The 19,631-nt window shown below is 37.3% G+C and overlaps 1 protein-coding gene across 4 annotated transcripts in view; it reads left to right on the forward strand.

Annotated features, from left to right (window-relative positions):
* Positions 1–19,631, forward strand: part of Ctnna2 (catenin alpha 2) — a 954,264-nt gene that overhangs the window by 887,181 nt on the left and 47,452 nt on the right. For all 4 annotated transcript variants that reach the window (XM_026396077.1, XM_026396076.2, XM_026396078.2 and 1 more), the window contains 2 exons: positions 5,996–6,109; positions 15,415–15,596. In XM_026396077.1, coding sequence (XP_026251862.1) covers positions 5,996–6,109; positions 15,415–15,596 — 296 coding nt within the window. The remainder of the gene's footprint in view (positions 1–5,995; positions 6,110–15,414; positions 15,597–19,631) is intronic.

A 19,631-nucleotide genomic window follows, 5' to 3' on the forward strand; every position in this document is an offset into this window, starting at 1 on the left:
ACAGTCCCCTTACACATGGGGACACTAGACAATAACTCAGCATTACTTTTAGGGACCATTTGTCACATAGAAGTCAAAAGCACAAAAAGTGTGGCCCTAAATAGATCATGAAAGCAATACTTAGTCACAGCAAGGGAGCTTAGCTAAGAAGGCAGAGCACTGTGTTGTTTGGCTTTAGCTGGGAACATACACATTAGGTGAGTTATTTTTTTATTTTTATTTTTTCACTTTCTCTCGCATGTCTGGGATAACTACGAAAGCACCATGAACATTGATTTTGTGTATTACAAATTAATTGTAGTGAGGAGGCAAATCCACCAATAGGGAATCTTCAAGTAATGAGGACCACATATATATTTAAAAGACAGAGTTAAACATTTACCTTTGGAAACTAAGGTGAGTAGGTGGGGTAGAAGGTGGTAATGTCCTAGTATCAGAAAATCTGTATTCTACAAAGTAGGAGTTGCTCCTTGACCCAGGAAAGTCTACAATGGTGTCTCTTCACTACACTTTTTATCAATGGAATCCATTAATTTAGTTATATATGATATTTTCAAAGGCAGGCCAAAGAAATGATAGGGCCTGGGACAGTGTTCCGAGAAAAAGACTGTAGTTCAATTTTACATCTCCCAAACTGTGTACCAATCAATGTCCCCTGGAGTGCTGCAAGTCATTTTAGAGTATTGAGTATAATATACAGATGTCTCTTAGAATCTGTGCAAAATGTTGGCTGGAAGTGGTTTATGGAGGTGGCACATAGCTTTTTATGATGTGGTATGTTTGTGAAACTGGGTATATGGTGACCACTGTGTTTAAAATCAATCCCAAGAATCAGTTGGTGTCCATTTGATTTCTCTGGTTTGAAAAGTATGCAGTGTTAGTTGTTAGGTTACAAAGATGGGTAAATTGTTTGTACTAAACTGCTTAATTAAAAGAACTATTCAGGATTTTTATTTTATTTTTATTTTTTTTTAGAATTAACGCACTATAAAAACATTACTGAGACCATGAGGATGCCATGAAATAGTAAAGTTTGAAATTTATGGCTTAACTAATCTTGGGTCATCAGCATACTAATTGCCTTCTCTGTAGTTTAGTTTCCTTAGCCGCCAATGGACACAAATATACTGAGCTAATAAAGAACGATCACAGATATAACACTTAGTAGGTTCCAAGAAGCAAGTCTTTCCCTCATCCTTCAGGGAGGAAGCTTATATAATGATCCAACTAAACAGAATTTGTTCAGTAAGTCCACAATATTATCAAAATTGGAGCCAGGGTGTTTGTCATAAGTTGAAAATAAAAGGTTGAAAAGATTTTAGAAACTTTCACGTATGTGAAAAAATTTTACTTAGTGTAAAATGTTATAACCTAGCTAATCAACATGGTCTCCTAAGGTTCCTAGTTTTGTTTTCTTAATTAATTAGAACTAATTTAATATGATGTTTTTTTTTTAAAGTGGCAATTCAGTCTTGATCATTCATTTATGAAGTTTTTGTCAAATGCTTACTGGATTTCCCACACTGTTAGAGCTGCCCTATATACAGAGGCAAACAAAGTAGACAAAAATCCCAATCTTCATAGAATTTAGAAATTTAGATTCCTTTGGTAGGAGACAGAGAATTAAAAAAACAACAACAACAACATATTTAATGCCAAATATTGTGCCACAGTGAAAACCAGGGTGGTATAAAGGAGACAGAGCATAGGTAGGCATGGATTTTATGGAGGATGGTAAGTGATTGACATTTGAGAAGAGACCTGGAGGAGAAGGAAAGGAGACACAAGGTAGTTGGAGGGTGCATATTTCATGAAGAGGGAACGGAACAGCAAGTGCAAAGTCTGGAGTTGGAAGCTGGCCGGAGGCCTGAGGACTACACTGAATGAGATGGGTGCCATCGGAGTCTCTGAATGGTAAAAATATGATCTAATTCAGTTCTTAAAAGGAGCGTTCTGGCTATTCTGGTTAGGGTCAAAGTAGGGAGAGCGGTTAGGAGGTTTCCAGAGTAATCTAAGTTCCAGATGCTGTTGGCCAATCGGTTCTGAGGAAAGTTTTACATATTTGCTTTAGATCTCTAATTTTAGTTTTTTGTTCGTATCCCATTTTAGTGGTGTAGAGCTCTGTTGGAAAATCTTTTGTATCACCTCAAATCACCTGCCAACTATATTTTTTATATTTCTTTCAATGGAACTCTCATATCCATGTGAGCTTTTCTTCAATGGTCCTTATTACATTTTACTCACATGTTCAGGTGAAAGGATTCTGAATCTTTCAGCATGCTCTTGTTTTGCTTCTGAAGAGAGGAGTTATAGAGATGGAGCACCAGAGGCAGTGAACTGCTGATGTGGTTAAATCCCATCATCTCCTTGGGCCTCGGTAATGGGCACAAGTTAATCTTATTGATTGAGACAGGAGATAATTTGGAGGCTGAATGCTTTGTGCTACTTTACAGATGAGACCCACTTTCACAGCTGAATAGTTAGATGGTAGTAGAACCAGGGGACCAGGAGTAGACCCCCAAGTCATATTTGTCTTCTGTGAAAGGCTCCCCTGGGAGCACCCCAGGGTAGAACTGACCCTGGCCCTTAGTCTCTAGCCTCTATTCCTGTGTGCTGTACCTTTTGTTGACTTTTTTACTTTATCAGTCTGTCTAATACTATAAGTGTGATCTCTTTGAGCCCCCTTTCTAATTTACTGTCTCCTTTAATTTATGGAAGTCCTTGACCAACTGAAAAATAACACTTACACTTTCAAAATCCAACAATTTGAAAAACAAAAGCATGACTAGGACACACATTAGTACTCAGTTCACAAGCTGCATGCGCTCAGAACCTCTTGTATGAATGACCTGGATGAATTTGCTGCATGTTTAAGACACATGAAAATCTTTTAAACTCTTCTGTTTACCTGATGGTATTTGTGATGGTTAAGAGCATAGGCTCTGGAACCCTCAGCTTGTTCCTCATTTCTGCCTCTTGATGTGTGACACCTTGGAAATTTTGCTTAAAGACCCTGAGCCTGTTCATTCATCTGGCAAATGGGGATTAAGCCGGATGTAGTCCCAGCTACTTAGGAGTCTGAGGCAGGAGGATTATAAATTCAAGGCCAGACAGGGCAATTTACTAAGGCCCTGTCTCAAAATAAAATTTTAAAAAAGGGGTGAGGATATACCTCATTGATAGAACACTTGCCTAGCATGTGTAAGGCTCTGGGCTCCATTCCTAGCACCATACACACACACAGACACACAGACACACACACACACACTATTACCACCACTACCACCAACAAAAAGGGTTTAAATTTATTCATTAAATCATTGTAAGGATTAAAACCTGTAGCTGAAAATCTGTCCCATAGTGGGTGGTAAACAATTGCTACTATTATTATTGCTGTGGTTATTATGTGTTGTTTTATTAAGCATACTAATGATCACCATCATTTGTAAATTTAGTTTAGTTTTATAGTTTGGAAAGCATTTTCATATACATCTGAGTTTAGGAGTCCCATGGGGTAGGCAAAGCAATAACAATTGTAATCTCCATTTTATGTAAGACTCAGAAGCAGCAAAACTAAGTGACTTGGCAAAGACTTACAGCTTATGAATGGCAAAGTTAGGCCCCAATCACTCATGTCCCCTGGGTCCACTATCCAGGTTATTATTTTTTCTTTTAAAAATGTTTCTTTATTTTGGTTCTTGGGCTGTGGTCACTTGAGTCAGAGCTGATCATTATTAGCCTTATACTGCCAGGTTGCGTTTGTCATTGACTTGTCTCGTAAAATGCACAGCTCACTGAAATGTTGGGACTCAGTACTATCACATTCTCAGCCCTGTCACATTCTGCAGTTTTTTGGGTTTTTTTGGTTTTTTTTGATTGAGGTTTTCCTTTTTACTTTTCTCCTCCTTTTAAGAACTAATGATGAAAAGTGCTTGTAATCTTGTCATGTCATCTGTCAGTAGAATTTACCAACTTGCTGTAATTGTTTCACAGTACATTCCAGAAGAGTGAGGAATGATCCCAGGATACGCTCGGTCCACAATAAAAATACAACCAATTATTTGAACTAGGTTCTGCTTACCCCACCCCTAATTGTATTAATGGAATATTAATAGAATAGAACACAACCTCTTTCTCCTCCCATTCTCTTAATATTCCTATAAAAGAAAAATGGAACACATGTAGATGACTGACTGAATGTTAATAAGGTTGATAGAGAAAAGGAAAAATAAAAGTGATAATGCCAAAACATGGAAAAATTTCTAGGCATAATGTGATATTGGCACAAAGGACCCCATTTTACGCCTGTCTGACCAATCTCGAGGCTTCATCAATAACCACATCTGATTAATTACACGGAGGTAGCCAAAGAAATCAACAGAATAAAAAAAATGTGGCCTTTTGGATGAGGAATGGGCAGCTGCATCATCAGTACCGCTTGTGGTCTGTTCGGTTCTTTTCAAGGACAGAGCCCTGGAAGGTGGCCCTGCTCCAGGCAAGTGGAAGTTCATGGGTGACAGTGGACTTGGGGATCTCCCACTGGTGTCCTCTCTTTTTTGTGCTCCATCTTTATCATGTCCTGAGCTTTTCCTCATAGAGTCAACACAGCATTAGGGTGGATGCCTCAAATCCACTCACTTAGAAGTCTTTGTACATGTATAACCTCTTATGCCTCAGTTTCTCTGCCTATAAAATGGAGAAAACCATGTCTACTTCATAGGAGTGTTCAGGAAACTTCATGAGTTAGTATGAATAAAGCACTTAGAGAAAACAGTGACAGTCATATGGTACCACCGTTTAATGCAGTTTATCTAGTATTACTGCCATTAAAGATGGGGAGGATTTTTTGTTTTTGTTTTTGTTTGGTTTTTTTTTTGGCGTGGCTTGGGATTCTTCCAGATCTTTCTCCTCAACACGGACTATGTGATTGGAAAGGCTCTCTTCTCCTTTTATGCCATATTATAGCTGCAGTTCTTGCCTAAGTTGTAGTGTTTAAAAACAATAACTACAAAAATTAATAAAGAAGAGTGTGTTTGAAGTTAGACACACTTGGCTATTTAGAGCTAAATGCTGGTTCTGTTAACTGCTTTAGGGACATGGGACCCATTGTTGAAACTACTTCAATCATCATTCTTCTCATCTCTAAATACAGAATGATCCCTATTACGTTGTGCTGATCTGATTGAAATTGACATTATATGTGAGTTTTTTAATCCTTAGTGAATGTGTAGAAACTGCTAGCTTTACTTTAAAAATATTTGTTGAATGAATTTATTTTGAATTCCTAAGTAATAATGATAGCAAGGATTTTTTTTTAAAAAAATGCCTACTATATGCCAGATACTCTATAGAGAATACATCATTTATCTTCACAGTAGTCATAGAGGTGGCCACTATTAACATGCATTTACAGAGGAGGGAGCTGAGAGATGTGAGAGAGTTTGCTCAGGCAACATTGTCCTGACTGAAGATTATACTCGAATCTCTGCTTCTGATGGCTTAGTGAGTAATCCAGATGTTTCACCAGGTCAAGCCATTGGCCTGGAGGTGGTAGATCCTTTTGCCCATTGAGAGCTGAAGAGATGGGATGGACCAAATAGGGCATTGTAGAAGAAGTATAGTTGTAACTTTTTCTATTGGTTCTCATTTTCTATCTTATCATAGATTTGGATGGGTAGAATTAATACAAAAATAAAACTCCTCTCAAAATTAGAAATCACGTCATGTGAAGAGTCAAACTTAGACTTGCTACACCTGCAGGAGGAAATAATAAAGAAAATAAACTTTTTAAAGCAAGTAAATTAGGGCAGCATGATTTTTTTTCTGACTCTGTTCCAGCTGATAGCCACCCACAGGGATGTACTATATGTAAGAAGCTGTAAGCTGCTTCCTGGAGGCTAGTTTAGCTTTTGCAATGAAAAAGTGTGTGGATGTGGGTGAAGTTTACAGATCTTAAATTCAAATTTTTGTAACATTTTTTCTTCTTAATATTTAGACCCCAGAAGAACTAGAAGATGATTCTGACTTTGAGCAGGAAGATTACGACGTGCGTAGCCGGACAAGCGTTCAGACGGAGGATGACCAGCTCATTGCAGGGCAGAGTGCACGGGTGAGTGGACATTCAGGACTTTGAACACAGCACAGGATTGTGTTCGCCAAAATGGTTTGAGGATATTTCTAAATTTAAAGAATTGGGACCCCAGAAATTCCCAGCTCAGAAATCTGTGCTCTTGTCTAGGGTTGTCTGTAGCAATTCACATTCAATACAGTGAAAACAACCCCCAGGGCTCTTGATTCATTCTCACCCTCCTCTTTCTCTACCCCTTAAAATATGGCTCTTGTAGCAAAGCAAATTCTAATGTGTATAGTGGGTTTAACTGGGGATGAGGGCCATAATTAGATAGTTCACAGACAGGGGACACTGTAATGCTCATATTTTGTCTTGTACAGTCACCATTTTCCTAAGTGATATTTTGCCAAGTTTATTAAAAACACAGGTAGTAATGACAAGAGGTCAACAGGTACCACTCTGTTATTGTCCAGGACATTGCTTCATACTGTGGCTGAAGTTCTATGTTATTCAAGACCACATTGGTTTAAGGCCATCAAGTAGAGAAAGAAATTTTATTTTTAATACCTACCTGTTGCCAGGGTAGATCCTTTGTGGAATTTCTTTTTCTATCACATGGCAGACTTAGTAGAAACATGCCAATTTAAGGCATAGAGCAGGAAGCAACAGACATTTGAGTGCTCCAGGTTATGGTCTACCATCACGAAAGTCCAAAGAGCGTCCTAGAGTTGGATCAGTCAGATTACCTGTATCTTTTGCAGAATAGAAGTAAGTAATCTAGGCAGGTAATGAGTGACAGAATCCCTAGGCATTGTATAAAAGAGTGATATTTCCCTCTCTTTAAAGTCTCAGTTCCCATTGAGTAAAAATAAACAAATTATAGTATAACTGAGAATTAGATATTCTAATCATCTGTATTAAGTTTTACTTATTGAAGGGGAAGCATGAGATTGAGAAAGAGATGGTAAGAGATTTGGAGACCCTAGAAAGCTCATACTACTTTGGGAATTGTCTAAGCAAAATAGGAAACAACCAGTCAGAGATTAAAATGAAGAGGACTCAAAGGAGATGCTGAATCAAGAAGGACTTTGCACCTAACACTCAGTTTCATATATGTGCTTTATGATCTGATAGTCTCACCCAACCATCAAATGGCCCAGAAAATATGGACACATATTGATAGGACAAATGTGAATATAAAAGTCAGAACATCAAAGACACAGTGATTTTAATAGATTTGAACTTGGATTATAAAACATACAATTAGGACCATGCTCAGAGTTACCCATTGCTTGAATTCATGGAGTTTGAGACCCATCCTCTATAAAATGTGAATAAAAGACTTATGTGATAGGATTCCTTTGAGTATGAAATAAATAGGCACAATATTTGTGATGTAGTAAGTGCTCAGTAAAAGACATATTACTCTGCAGTAAAAAATGACAAAATCATAGAATTTGGTGGGAAATGGATGGCATTAGAGCAGATTATGCTAAGCGAAGCTAGCCAAGCCCTAAAAAACAAATGCCAAATGTCTCCTTTGATATAAGGAGAGTAACTAAGAACAGACTAGGGAAGAAGAGCACGAGAAGAAGACCAACATTAAACAAGGATGAGAGGTGGGAGGGAAAGGGAGAGAGAAGGGAAATTGCATGGAAATGGAAGGAGACCCTCAGGGTTATACAAAATTACATACAAGAGGAAGTGAGGGGAAAGGGAAAAACAGTACAAGGGGGAGGAATGAATTACAGTAGTGGGGGTAGAGAGAGAAGAGGGGAGGGGAGGGGAGGGGAGGGGGGATAGTAGAGGATAGGAAAGGCAGCAGAATACAACAGACATGAGTTTATCAATATGTAAAGCAATGAAGTGTAACTGATGTGATTCTGCAAGCTGTATACGGGGTAAAATGGGAGTTCATAACCCGCTTGAATCAAAATGTGAAATATGATATATGAAGAACTATGTAATGTTTTGAACAACCAACATTAAAAAAATAAATTAAAAAAAAGAAAGGGATTTTCCATTTTCCATCTATAATCAAAAGAATGGGATCCTAAATAGAATAAGTTATACTCTCTGTATGTATAATTTTCCAAAATAGATTCTACTGTCATGTATGACTAAGAAGAACAAATAAAAAATAAATAAATAAAAATGAGTAATATACTAAAAAAAAAGAAGACACTCTGATACTTATTAATCTTCATAAAAGAAATACCTCTGATCACCTGGGATGGCAGCAATAGAAGGTTCATAAATGGGCCCAGAGCCTCCTACTTTGAAAATTCCTTGCCGACTATTCAGTCTTCTCTAGAATGTTAAAAATTGGGAAGGTCACTAAGTAGGAATCTTTTGAGGCTATGTTGGCACAACATCAAGCTAATTAATCAATCAAAGAAACTCATCTTCAAAATTAAGTAAAAACAGCATTTTTATCTCAACGACAAAAGGCGAGTTTGAGTAATTCATCCAAACATTAATCAATTCAAAGTTAATTTCATTGACTGATTGCAAGTTGGTATGGACACTTGCCTGATTCCATAAGTAAGTTTTCTCAAAGATCAAGATATAGTGCACATTTCTTATGGATGTTTTTTAATCACCATCTGGCCAAAATGGAAAGATTAATTCACTTTTTACAAGGAAGAAAAGAGTTTCAGTATACCTCTCCTTCATGCATACTATTTACATTAGACATCTTCAATGATCATGGATGGGAACAAAATTTAGATGCCCCCTGTCTTTATCATTTCTTCACACCATCCTCTTTTTTTGAAAGTTTTTGCAGCATGAATTATGAACATGGCCCAAGATAGTAAGAACAAAGTACTTGTATAATGTAGTACTTGCAAATTTGTCTTTGAGATCCGTCACGTGGTCCATGTGATTAACTTGCAGCAGACAGCATTACTTATTGAGTCAGCCTACTTTAGCCTGTAATTATATGATGACAAATCGGAGAAGTAGAATTATGGCTCTTAAGTTGGAAATAAGAGGGTGCATTGAATTGCTGAGATGATAGATGGTCGAACTTTTGACCAGCAAAGTGTGATAAGCTGTTCAAAATTGTGAAGGAGGCAAACTTTGTCTTTGAAAAGAGGCATTAGCTCTTCTCAGCAGCCATTCCTCCATGTTAATGGTCCTATGTTGTGTTCTCATTCAGAGAAATTCTTCCTTTTTGTAAATGATAAATTAATCTAAAAGGAGGTTAAAGTGGGAAATACATTTTTTATACCCTCCTTCAACATTGCTGTCTAATTCTGGAATTAGAGTATTTCTTATTTCCCTTGTATGTCCTTGTCTATGGTTCATCTACATTTTTAAAAAATCATTTCTCTTATTGGTGCATAATTCTACATGATAGTGGGAATCCTTATGCCTTATTTGTACATGCACACAACTTATTTTGATCAATTCATTCTCCTGTGCCTCACCTTTCCCTTCCCTCCTCCCTTCCCTGATCTACTTGTTCTACTATATGTGCCCCCCTTCCATTATTATTATTATCATTATTTTAATTAATGCATGATAATTATATGTAAAATCTGTATTCACTGTGCTATAGTCGTACATGGTTGTAGCAAAATTTGATTGATTTTGTTCCCTAGTCCTTCTCCATGCCCTTGGGTCTTCACCCCCTCTCAATCCCCTTTCTCTACTTTATTGGTCTCCCTTCTATTTTCACAAGATCCCCCTTTTTATTCCTTTTCCCCCCATTTCTCTCCATTTTCCACGTTTGAGAGAAAACATTTGCCCCTTGACTTTCTGAGTCTGGCTTATTTCACTTAGCTAATGTTTTCCAGTTCCATCCATTTACCAGCAAATGACATAATTTCATTCTTCTTTATGGTTGAGTAAAACTCCATTGTGTATATATACCACATTTTCTTCATTTATTTTTCAGTTGACTGGCACCTAGACAAGTTCCATAACTTGGCTAATTTGAATTGTGCTGCTACAAACATTGTTATGCATATATTACTGTAGTGTGCTGATTTTAGTTTTTTCCTATAAATACCAAGGAATGGGATAGCTGGGTCACATGGTGTCTGAAATAGCTACATTTTAAGGGGGTGCAGGAGAAGAAATGGAAATAGGTAATGATGACAGCAATCTGATAATTCATGAAGGTTATCTTGCCCTCTGAGCCTAGATGTGACATCTTTTTTGTGGGGGAGAGTGGGTACCAGGGACTGAACTCAGGGGTACTTGTCCACTGAGTCACATACCCAGCCCTATTTTGTATTTTATTTAGATACAGGTTCTCACTGAGTTGCTTAGTGCCTCCCGTTGCTTAGGCTGGCATTTGAACTCACGATCCTCCCAAGCTGCTGGGATTATAGGTGTGTGCCACTGAGCCCGGCTTATATGTGACATCAACCTTTTCTTCACAGGTGGATGTAGTTAAAACTGGTCAGTGACACTTTGGGACACTTAACCTTGGCAACAGAATGTATTATCTGGAGTCATATAGATCTGATTTAAAAATATGTGCTTGGTAAATTTGTGCAATTTTGAGGTCACTCTCTGAACCTCTCTATGCCTCAGCTCCTTGCATATAGAGGGATGATGCACAGCTTTCTGCCTCCAGATGCCATTAGGAGAACCACATTATGTAATGAACCACACAGGATGTGTCATATAACTTTGCTGAGATTATTAAGCTGGTGATGATGACGCTTCTAGCTTGAGACAGTCATTCATTAGAAGGCTGGCAAGTAATTTTGCCTAAAAAAAGTTGGATAATTCAGGCAATCATGGGGGTTTTTATTTGAATTAGTGGGAAAGTTACCTCAATTTTCTAATTGACTTCATTTCCTAGCCTGACACTAGTTCCAGTCAAATGACCCACTTTTTGACTACTTATATTTGTTTTCATGCTTTAAAACTAAGTAAGTAAAAGTGGGCTCATTGTGGTTTTAGCTCCTTTAATCATTTTTTTTTTATAAAAATTCTTGTACTTGAAGGCTTAATGTTAGACTCTTTACTCTGTGTTTAAGAAGGGAAGCCTAGCCAGTTTGGGACCCATACACTTCAAAAGTTATTTTTCTCCCAGAGATTAGAAAAATAACTGTATCAAATGCCCCTGGAGATTTAGGTTCAACAAAAGATTTAGATCTATTTGAATGGTTGCTGACTTGTATCGGTGATTTCTTCTTTAATTTTAACAGATGAGTTTATTACATTAATCAAAACAGATGGTTGACTGTTCAGAGGAAAGCCTGGGAGCCTGGGGTAAAGGGTAGCAGTGCATGTGGATTTGCATTTCTGATGCCCCCAATTTGAGCCCCAGCTCAGCCAGATCAACAATCTGGAGAACAAGGCTGGAATGGATGGAAGCAGCAGAAACTCTCGGACTGCCCCGATGATCACATCACACAAACAGAAAAGCTGATTTGTCTCCTTTCCCCTTGGCTATGAACATAATTTCTCTCATATTCCCTTAGTTTGAGGAAATGAACAATTGCATGTTATATATTTTGAATTGAATTTGATTTTAATGTAGCCAGCCTGTATTTTTTTTCACGTTAGATCGGCTTTAATGTGTTAACATTTCAAACTGCTGAGTTACATTGATAAGACCTAATTAAAACTCATGTGTTGAATTTTAATTTGATTAACTTGCAAATTTTGCAGTTTGTGATCTACTGTTTATAGATAACCTTTTTTTAAATTCCAGTTTCAGAAAAGGTCAATTATGAATTTTTAAAAGCCAAGAGCATTTTAAGAATATTTAGGAAAATACTCCAGATCATTGATAGCTACATAAGCAGAAACAAATGTAATGACACTTGCACCCAAGTCACACACCATTAAGTGCATTATGCGGGTCGAGTACCCCTACAGTCAAAATAACATCTTCCTGTCCAAATCTGCTTTGAAAGGGCCAGTTTTCCTTCAGAATTGTGTCCTTAGAAAACGCTTGTCAGTTCTGGCAATTCCTCTTGAATTATGTTGATGCAGTGAGTTGGAAAATGTTTAAGCAGTCAATCAAAAGGTATTTATTGGGTTTCTGGGCCGAGCAGGATATGAAGGGCTGTACCTTAAGAAAGGAGAGAGAAGCCAGGAGCAGGGCTTTACTAGAAATTAATGAGAGAGCAAGGCAAGGCAGATAATATCCAAGCGCTAAATTGTGCTTTGGAAACTCAAGTGCTGTAGTTGACAGAAAAATGTACACCCTTCCATGCACAAATTAACCTTTTGGGATAATGAAAGGTACATTGTTTTCCATCTGGGGACTGAATGTTGAGTGTTGAGTCTGCCACTAGTCTGTTGTGGGTTTTTTTGTTGTTTATTTTTTTAATGACCTGTGCCATCTAAATAAAATATGATTAGCTCTTTTGCATATGGACGACAAATGAATCTAGGAGAGTTTTAGGATATCAGACAGGGATGCTTCAAAGGGAAAAAAAAAGTCTTCATTTAACTTCTTCATATCCAAGCCTATTGAAATCCAATGGGATAACTGCCTTGTTATTAATGTTGTACCAAAAATGTGAGCTTATGACAAACTCTTTTGTATATTATATATCTTTTAAAAGCTTACAAAAAATACCTTAAATTTTTTCAAAGTTCAGTATTTTAAATATCTTAGCTAGACTGTTTATACCATTCCTCCTTTTTAATATATGAGTTATAATTTGCACACATGCACACACTGATACTTAATAGTCACCAACAAGGATGCATGGAAGTTAGTAGACCTGGATGCTTGTTAATAAGAAGATGCAGCATCTGGGTAGCCGTTTGTCCAAAGACACATGCCAATCATATGAAGACATCTTTTCAATGGATATATGAAACCCAGCACCAGGATACACACCTTGGTTTGCAGTGTTTTTTTTATTTCAGTGAGTCTTGCTGACTGCACGAGGGATCCTTGTGGAGCATGTAAGCTACATGTTCTGGTATGGTGAGCTGGTTGTGCACCAGGTGTTAACTGGGTTTGAGTTAAATTTCTACAGCTTATAAATTGTGTGTAATATTAGGAATTAAATTAATTTCTCTAGGCCACGATATCATCCTTAAAAAATGGGGATAATAATGATATTACAATGATTAAAAGTAGATTGTTATTATATATACACAGACTATCACAGCTCCAGTATACATGTAAGTACACAAGCAATGAGGCCAATCTTCAATTTATAACTAATCACATGGACTCTGGGATCTTCCCTTTTCTTGTTGACAACTGAGTAATAAGCTAAGGAGAGGTGGAAAGGAAAACTAGAGGCAACAAAAATTATCCTGTAATGTAAACAATAATACCACACGTGTTAGCTTTCATTTTTTTGGTGGACAAAACATTTGCCACCCATTATAAGATTTTGAGGTAATTATTTATTGCTACTATCTTGTGTCTGAAAAAATTAAGGATATGATTCACCAACAATTAGGTCTTAACCCAACTTAGTGACATCCCCAGTTTTCATGAGTTCATGTCCACTAATATTTCTGTAATACCTCAGCTGTCTTCCTTCCACCTAATTCACTTGTGTTGGGTGGAATGCTTTACCATTTAGATAACAGTTCCCTTGAGTAATTTTACTTGCTCATTGAAAAAACTATTGATCCCCCAAATCAAAACTCTTTTGTCTCTCTCCTGGAAATTACCTATGTTCCAGAAGTAGAGGAAGTACTGAACAAGTAGCCACAGGCTTCTATCTGCAAACCAGGTTGCATGTGGTCTGGGAGGGTTTAATGAGGTGATGTCCAACATTTCATCTGGGCCTGCTACAGAAGTAGTGTTAAACCAATACCATCATTTCTTGTTATTTCTGGTAATTATGTTCTATAAAGTAGCTAGGAATGCTTAATGAGTGAATACATAATCATTGTTCCTAGGGGATATGTAGGGATAGATTCCTGAGATGGCAATTCAAAATCTTTTCTCCATCCAATTAATGCATGGCCATGTTTAATGGGTGTTAGTTTACATTCTTGATTCATAAACATTGAACTCAAGACCGATGGCACTGACACATGCCTAAATGGAACTTATCTATCACGTGAATTTTTCTCTGTAAGGCATCTCACAGCATGTTGGCACTACCCTTGGGAGCCATTTTACACAGCAAAATCGCCAGCAAAATATACAAAGATTCAAAAAGTATGGCACTAAATAGACCACAAAAAGGATACTTGTTTACAGTATGAGACCTGAAAATGGAAAGGCAGAGAATTGCCTTGTTCAACCTCATCTGGGAATATGCACATGGGTGACTCAAATTTTTTGCTGCTTTTCCCATCCTTTGCAAGTGATTATGAAAGTGCGGCACATATTGATCTTGGGTATACAAATATGTTTTAGAGAGTAGGCAAATTTGCAAATGAAGAGTCTGTGAATAATGAGAAGGAAGCCTACAATTCTTTCTTTTCTATATTCCCTTACCCAGCAAGTATTGAAAATTGACCTTTGTTTCCTAATTCTATACAATGTTGAGCATCATTAATCTCAAGATACAAAATCTGAAATGCTCTGAAATTCAAAAGATGATGAATGACGATAACACACAAAAAATTCAGATTTTGGAACATTTTGGGTTTTTTGGATTAGGATGCTCAGCCAGTACAGTCTATGCAAATACTCCAAAAAAAAACCCACTTCAAATCTGAAACACTACTATACTACTAGTCTCAAAACATTTCAGATAAGGGATATTTAACCTGACTTTCTCCCATTGTGACCCCTCTGTGTACATACTCAAAAGCTCTACAGTGAGCCATGGTCATCCTGGATTTCTAGAGAGGAGGTGGGAAATGGTGAGATTAGGCATGCCGCCCTGAAATGCCCTAAGTAGGTCTGTTTGACATCTCTCTGTAGATGCCTTCATTTACACTTATGAAAAGTCTCCCCACCTCACCCAACTTGGATGCTCAGATATTGTTTAAAATTCTTTTCCTTCTCAGCAACAGAAGGCCTTTTTCTTTTTTTTTCCCATCTCTGAACAGATTTCAGTGTTGAAAGAGGTGCATTCTTTCATCTGGTAAAAGTTTCCTGAGACCAAATATAAAAATTGTCAAGAATAGATTCTTTTGAACAAACATATGTCATCAAAGAGACAGAGAAGTTCTGTTACTGTCAATGTGTGTGTACTTTGGATGTCTCTGTGTTGTTTTGTTTTTTAATATATGGGAGAAGGGCATGGGGAATTGGGGGCCCTCACCAACCTGTGCTCCTGGCCTCCCTGAGATGGAGGAGACATACTTTCCAGAATGGCAGAGCATCCCATAGACCATGTCAGGGACTGGCTCTGCCATCCACAGGAGGCAGAGTCCAACGACAGCCTGCACTTCCCTTGTGTCACCGTTAGTCACACTTTGTTCCATAACCCACACAGGCCATCATGGCACAACTACCACAAGAGGAGAAGGCAAAAATAGCTGAGCAGGTGGAGATATTCCACCAAGAGAAAAGCAAGCTGGACGCCGAAGTGGCCAAGTGGGACGACAGCGGCAATGACATCATTGTTCTGGCCAAGCAGATGTGTATGATCATGATGGAAATGACAGACTTCACAAGGTGAGGCCCAGACACAGTAGATGAAGTTTTTTTTTTTCATTAAACCCAGACCTATTAGCAGGTACTTGAGAGAACATGTAAAAACCTGCTGAAAAATTAAAATACTGTATCAAAGCAAGGTGCTGTGCTTTCCTAGGGGTTTCATGTAAATTTACGTGGGTAAGTGAAAAGGGTCTTGACGTAATTCCTGGCATAATAGGTCCTTTTGGTCAAAGAGAACAGATTCATTTTTGAATTTATTATTACTTTAATTATCCTAAGTCATAAAATAAAATCCCAGAGGATGGGTGATTCATCTTTGGTTGGTGCTATTTTGGAATGTGTTTCAATATCACTTTGAAGATTTGTTAATATTCCTTTGGATGATAATATTCTTTTGGAAAAATTCTGTGTGTGGGTATGTGTGTATTTATGCGTGTGTTCATGTGTATGTATTGTAATTTCAGCTCATGATCTAGCATTAATTTCTACTCAAATTTACCCTTACATACAAAAATTGGTTACAACAATCTAAAATCCTAGAAGTTTGTCAGGGAAGTTAAAAATCTGTATGAGTGTTATTCTCTTTGGCTCTGAGCATTACTTTTGATAAATCAAGGGACCACTCAGGAATTTGTCAGGAGCCTTTTCTTCACTAGGAGTCATTGCTTGTTCTGCTACTGCACTTTGATCTCTTCTTTAAAAGCAGTGACAACTCTTCCTGCTCTTCCTACCGCACAGAGAGCAAACAAGGGGAGAACATTCCTAAATTTTAAGTTACGTTATCAGAGGATTGGGGGCAAGTATCTTACTGTCATTATTTCTTTGCAAAATAGTGAAATAATACTTGTCTTATTAATTTCACAGGAAAACTTTTTTTTGTAATTCAAAGAGGTAATTCAAGTATAAATTATGCTGCCAAACTAATGTAAGCTATCATTTTTCTGTTTTTTTTTAATACAGAGACACATACACAAGATGTTTTTTTTCTCTTTTTTTCGTAAGATGTTTTAGTGATTCAACATGGTTTTTGTTATTAAAACTATGTAAGATATATGGCAGTATCAAGACATCACCTTTTGGGTGACAAAGTTTTTAATGGTTGTTGAATGCTTCTAATAAGAAAAGGCCAGAATTGATCATAGGTTATAATAAAACATGGAATATCTCTGCGTCATTCCCTTTACCCTTTGCCTCTGGCCAATATGTACTTGAGGACATTGCTTGGCTCTTTCTCCAAATATTTTAAAATTGTTTTTGACTTCAATGAAATAACTTTAGTGTTATGAGGGTGACCTTCGAGACTTTAAATGTCATCACATTCATTAGAAGTTCAAATGTGTACATTTGGTTGGTCTGTGTCGACTTCACCTATTTATTTCATAAAAAGTAATATTAGGAAAAAAAATGTCTGAGCTGTTATTTAAGTCTGAATTTCCTACAAATCCAGACTGTCATGGCAGCCTCAGTCATAGCTTCTCAAGGCCTGTGATGACTTAATTTGTTCACTTTCTACATTTTATTAGTATTTTATCTGATGGATATTATGCAATCCATTAATCACATCACCGGAACAAATAATCTCATTAGTTTAAAGTGAATAATGAATCTAGTCATGTTGCCGGTTTAGATCAGGAGAACATTTTATAGTTCTTGAAATTAGATATAACTGTGGTCAAGGGAGAGACATGTATTTGAGGAATCTTATTAAGTGATGTTAAATAAGACAGACTTTTTATTAGTGAAAGTATCGTTTTGAAAGTGAAAAGAAGTCTGCTGTGCTTTCCTAGGGATTTCATATAATCATTTTTGTGTCGATTTGAGTAATGAAATGTCCAGGATGCTACTGCTTATCATTTTTCCAGCTACATGATAAGTAATTTTGTGAGGGAAAGGGAGGAGTCTGGTAATTAATGACTGGAAAACCAGACGAGGGTGTGAATTGGAAATGCCACAGGGGGAGAGCAGAAGCTTCACTGTTGCCTCCATCTGCAGAACCTTTACAAAGAGGCAGATGATTGGTGCCTTTTTTGGTGGCTTCTCACCTAAGTTCACTCCACTTGATTTTGTGCATTATTGTAATTGCCCTTGCATCTTCTCCTTCAAGAAGGAATAATATCAGTTTCATAGATCTAAATATCCCTATGTATTATTTTTTATGATTTAGAGGAAAGGGTGTAGCTGATTAGAAATTTTAGTTTTCCTATTCTTCTCAATTCATATATTTAGAGGGCATGTGGGAACAAAAAAACACCCTTGCATTCATTATCTTGTTGTTTTATTCTTATCACCAACTAATTCATTAATTTGATTCAGTAATCTCAATGATACCCACTCCATTATTATTAAAATTGGAGAGGTTCTGCCTCATTATTCATGTAATAACTTCTTCATGGAGGATAAACCTGATTATGCCCATGTCTTTTTCCTGCTCAGTTCTTGACTGTCATCTCATGGACACTGGCAGAAGCACTGTCCTGCACAAGGGTGAATTCATGTTTTCATGTCATTTTTTTGAGAAGGAAATAGCATGGGCCAGTCTTGTGCCCCAATCACGAGAGTTGTGCGGACAGCACAATGCTGTCATAAGAAGTGAGAACAGAGAAAAGAATGGAAACTAAAGGCAAAAAATTTTGAGGATGAGGATGTAATCAACTGTAAAATACTGAGCACTAAACTAAAAAAAAAAAAAAAAAATCATGCAATCACTCCATACTTCCCAAAATGAAGTTTTTGTTCAAGTGTTTAGTCCATCAGCCCAGGTAGCACTCAACTCTCAGTTCCAGTTCTCTACTCATATCAATTCAGGCCACATCTGAGGCTTAAAGAACAACTTTTCAGCCATCTTTGTATGGAAACTTTCAATGCTTCCCCTTTACGCAGAATAAAAAACTTGGTGCTTGCCCTTCAATGCCTACTGTATCTGTCTCTCTGTTGTATGAATTTAAAATTTTGACCTCAGTGCCAAAATCTAAATGGTATCCTGATAGAGAGCAATTCATGGCTCTGCAATCCCACCTGACTTCTCAGGATTCTCCGGAATAATTCAAATGCTTGACTGTGCATCTCCATACTGCTTCAGCTGATTGGAGCTATTTCCCAAGCATATTTTATGAAGCCCTCCTACAGAAAAGAGATTTCTATGGTTCAATACATTGGCAAATACCTTCCTTATATGCTGCATTTCATTACTAGAGAGTTACATTTGAAATAAATAATTAGACTTATTGAAAAGGCTATAGAAAGGAAACCTTTGTAACTTGGATTAACCCAGAATTTGAATCCTGAGGACATGAACTCAATGTAATGACACATTGATTTTTCAGATTAAGACATATTAATTTAAAAAAAATAAATGTGAATTAGTTGGCAAATGGGAGATAGAAGTACTATAGTAATGGTTTTCCTTGACTTTTTTTGGAGTGAATATTTCTTGGGAAAGACTCCAAATATTGACCGACCTTCGTATAAGAATCAGCTCTGACCAAATGAGAGAAGTTAGAAGAATCTGTAGAGATAATTCGACTACTTGATTCTCTAAGAAAACCAAAACTGTGTTCCAGATGCGACAATAAGATGACTCCTCTCGTTAAGAACTCCTATCCCTAAAGCACCTTTTAAAACTCCCCAAATAATCTAGTCTAGGGTTGGGAAACACAAGTGGTGGACCACTATTTTCAGACTGGGAGCTGTAGCCAATGGGCCAGTCTCCTCTCAATACTTCCAAATGGGAAGAACAGGAAGACTCACCCATCCAAGGCTTCCAACCCTCCTGGGCCTGATTCTCTAATTTGCTTCAGTGGGCACTTTATCAATATCCAGATAAATAATCTCTCCTCCTCTTCCTCCTCCTCCTCCTTCTCCTCTTTCCCCTTCTCATTTAGACTTGTGTAGTTCACTAGCTATATGGGACTAAGTTTATTGTAAACTATATCATAAAGTTTACCATTAGGACCAATTTATTAACATACAGTTCTGTGGCATTAAGCACATTTACATTGTTGTGCACCTATCACCATCTGCCTGCAGAACATTTTCATCTTCCTTAAACAGATA

The sequence above is a fragment of the Urocitellus parryii genome, chromosome 12 (assembly GCF_045843805.1).
Source record: "Urocitellus parryii isolate mUroPar1 chromosome 12, mUroPar1.hap1, whole genome shotgun sequence".
In the NCBI taxonomy this organism is placed as follows: Eukaryota; Metazoa; Chordata; class Mammalia; order Rodentia; family Sciuridae; genus Urocitellus; species Urocitellus parryii.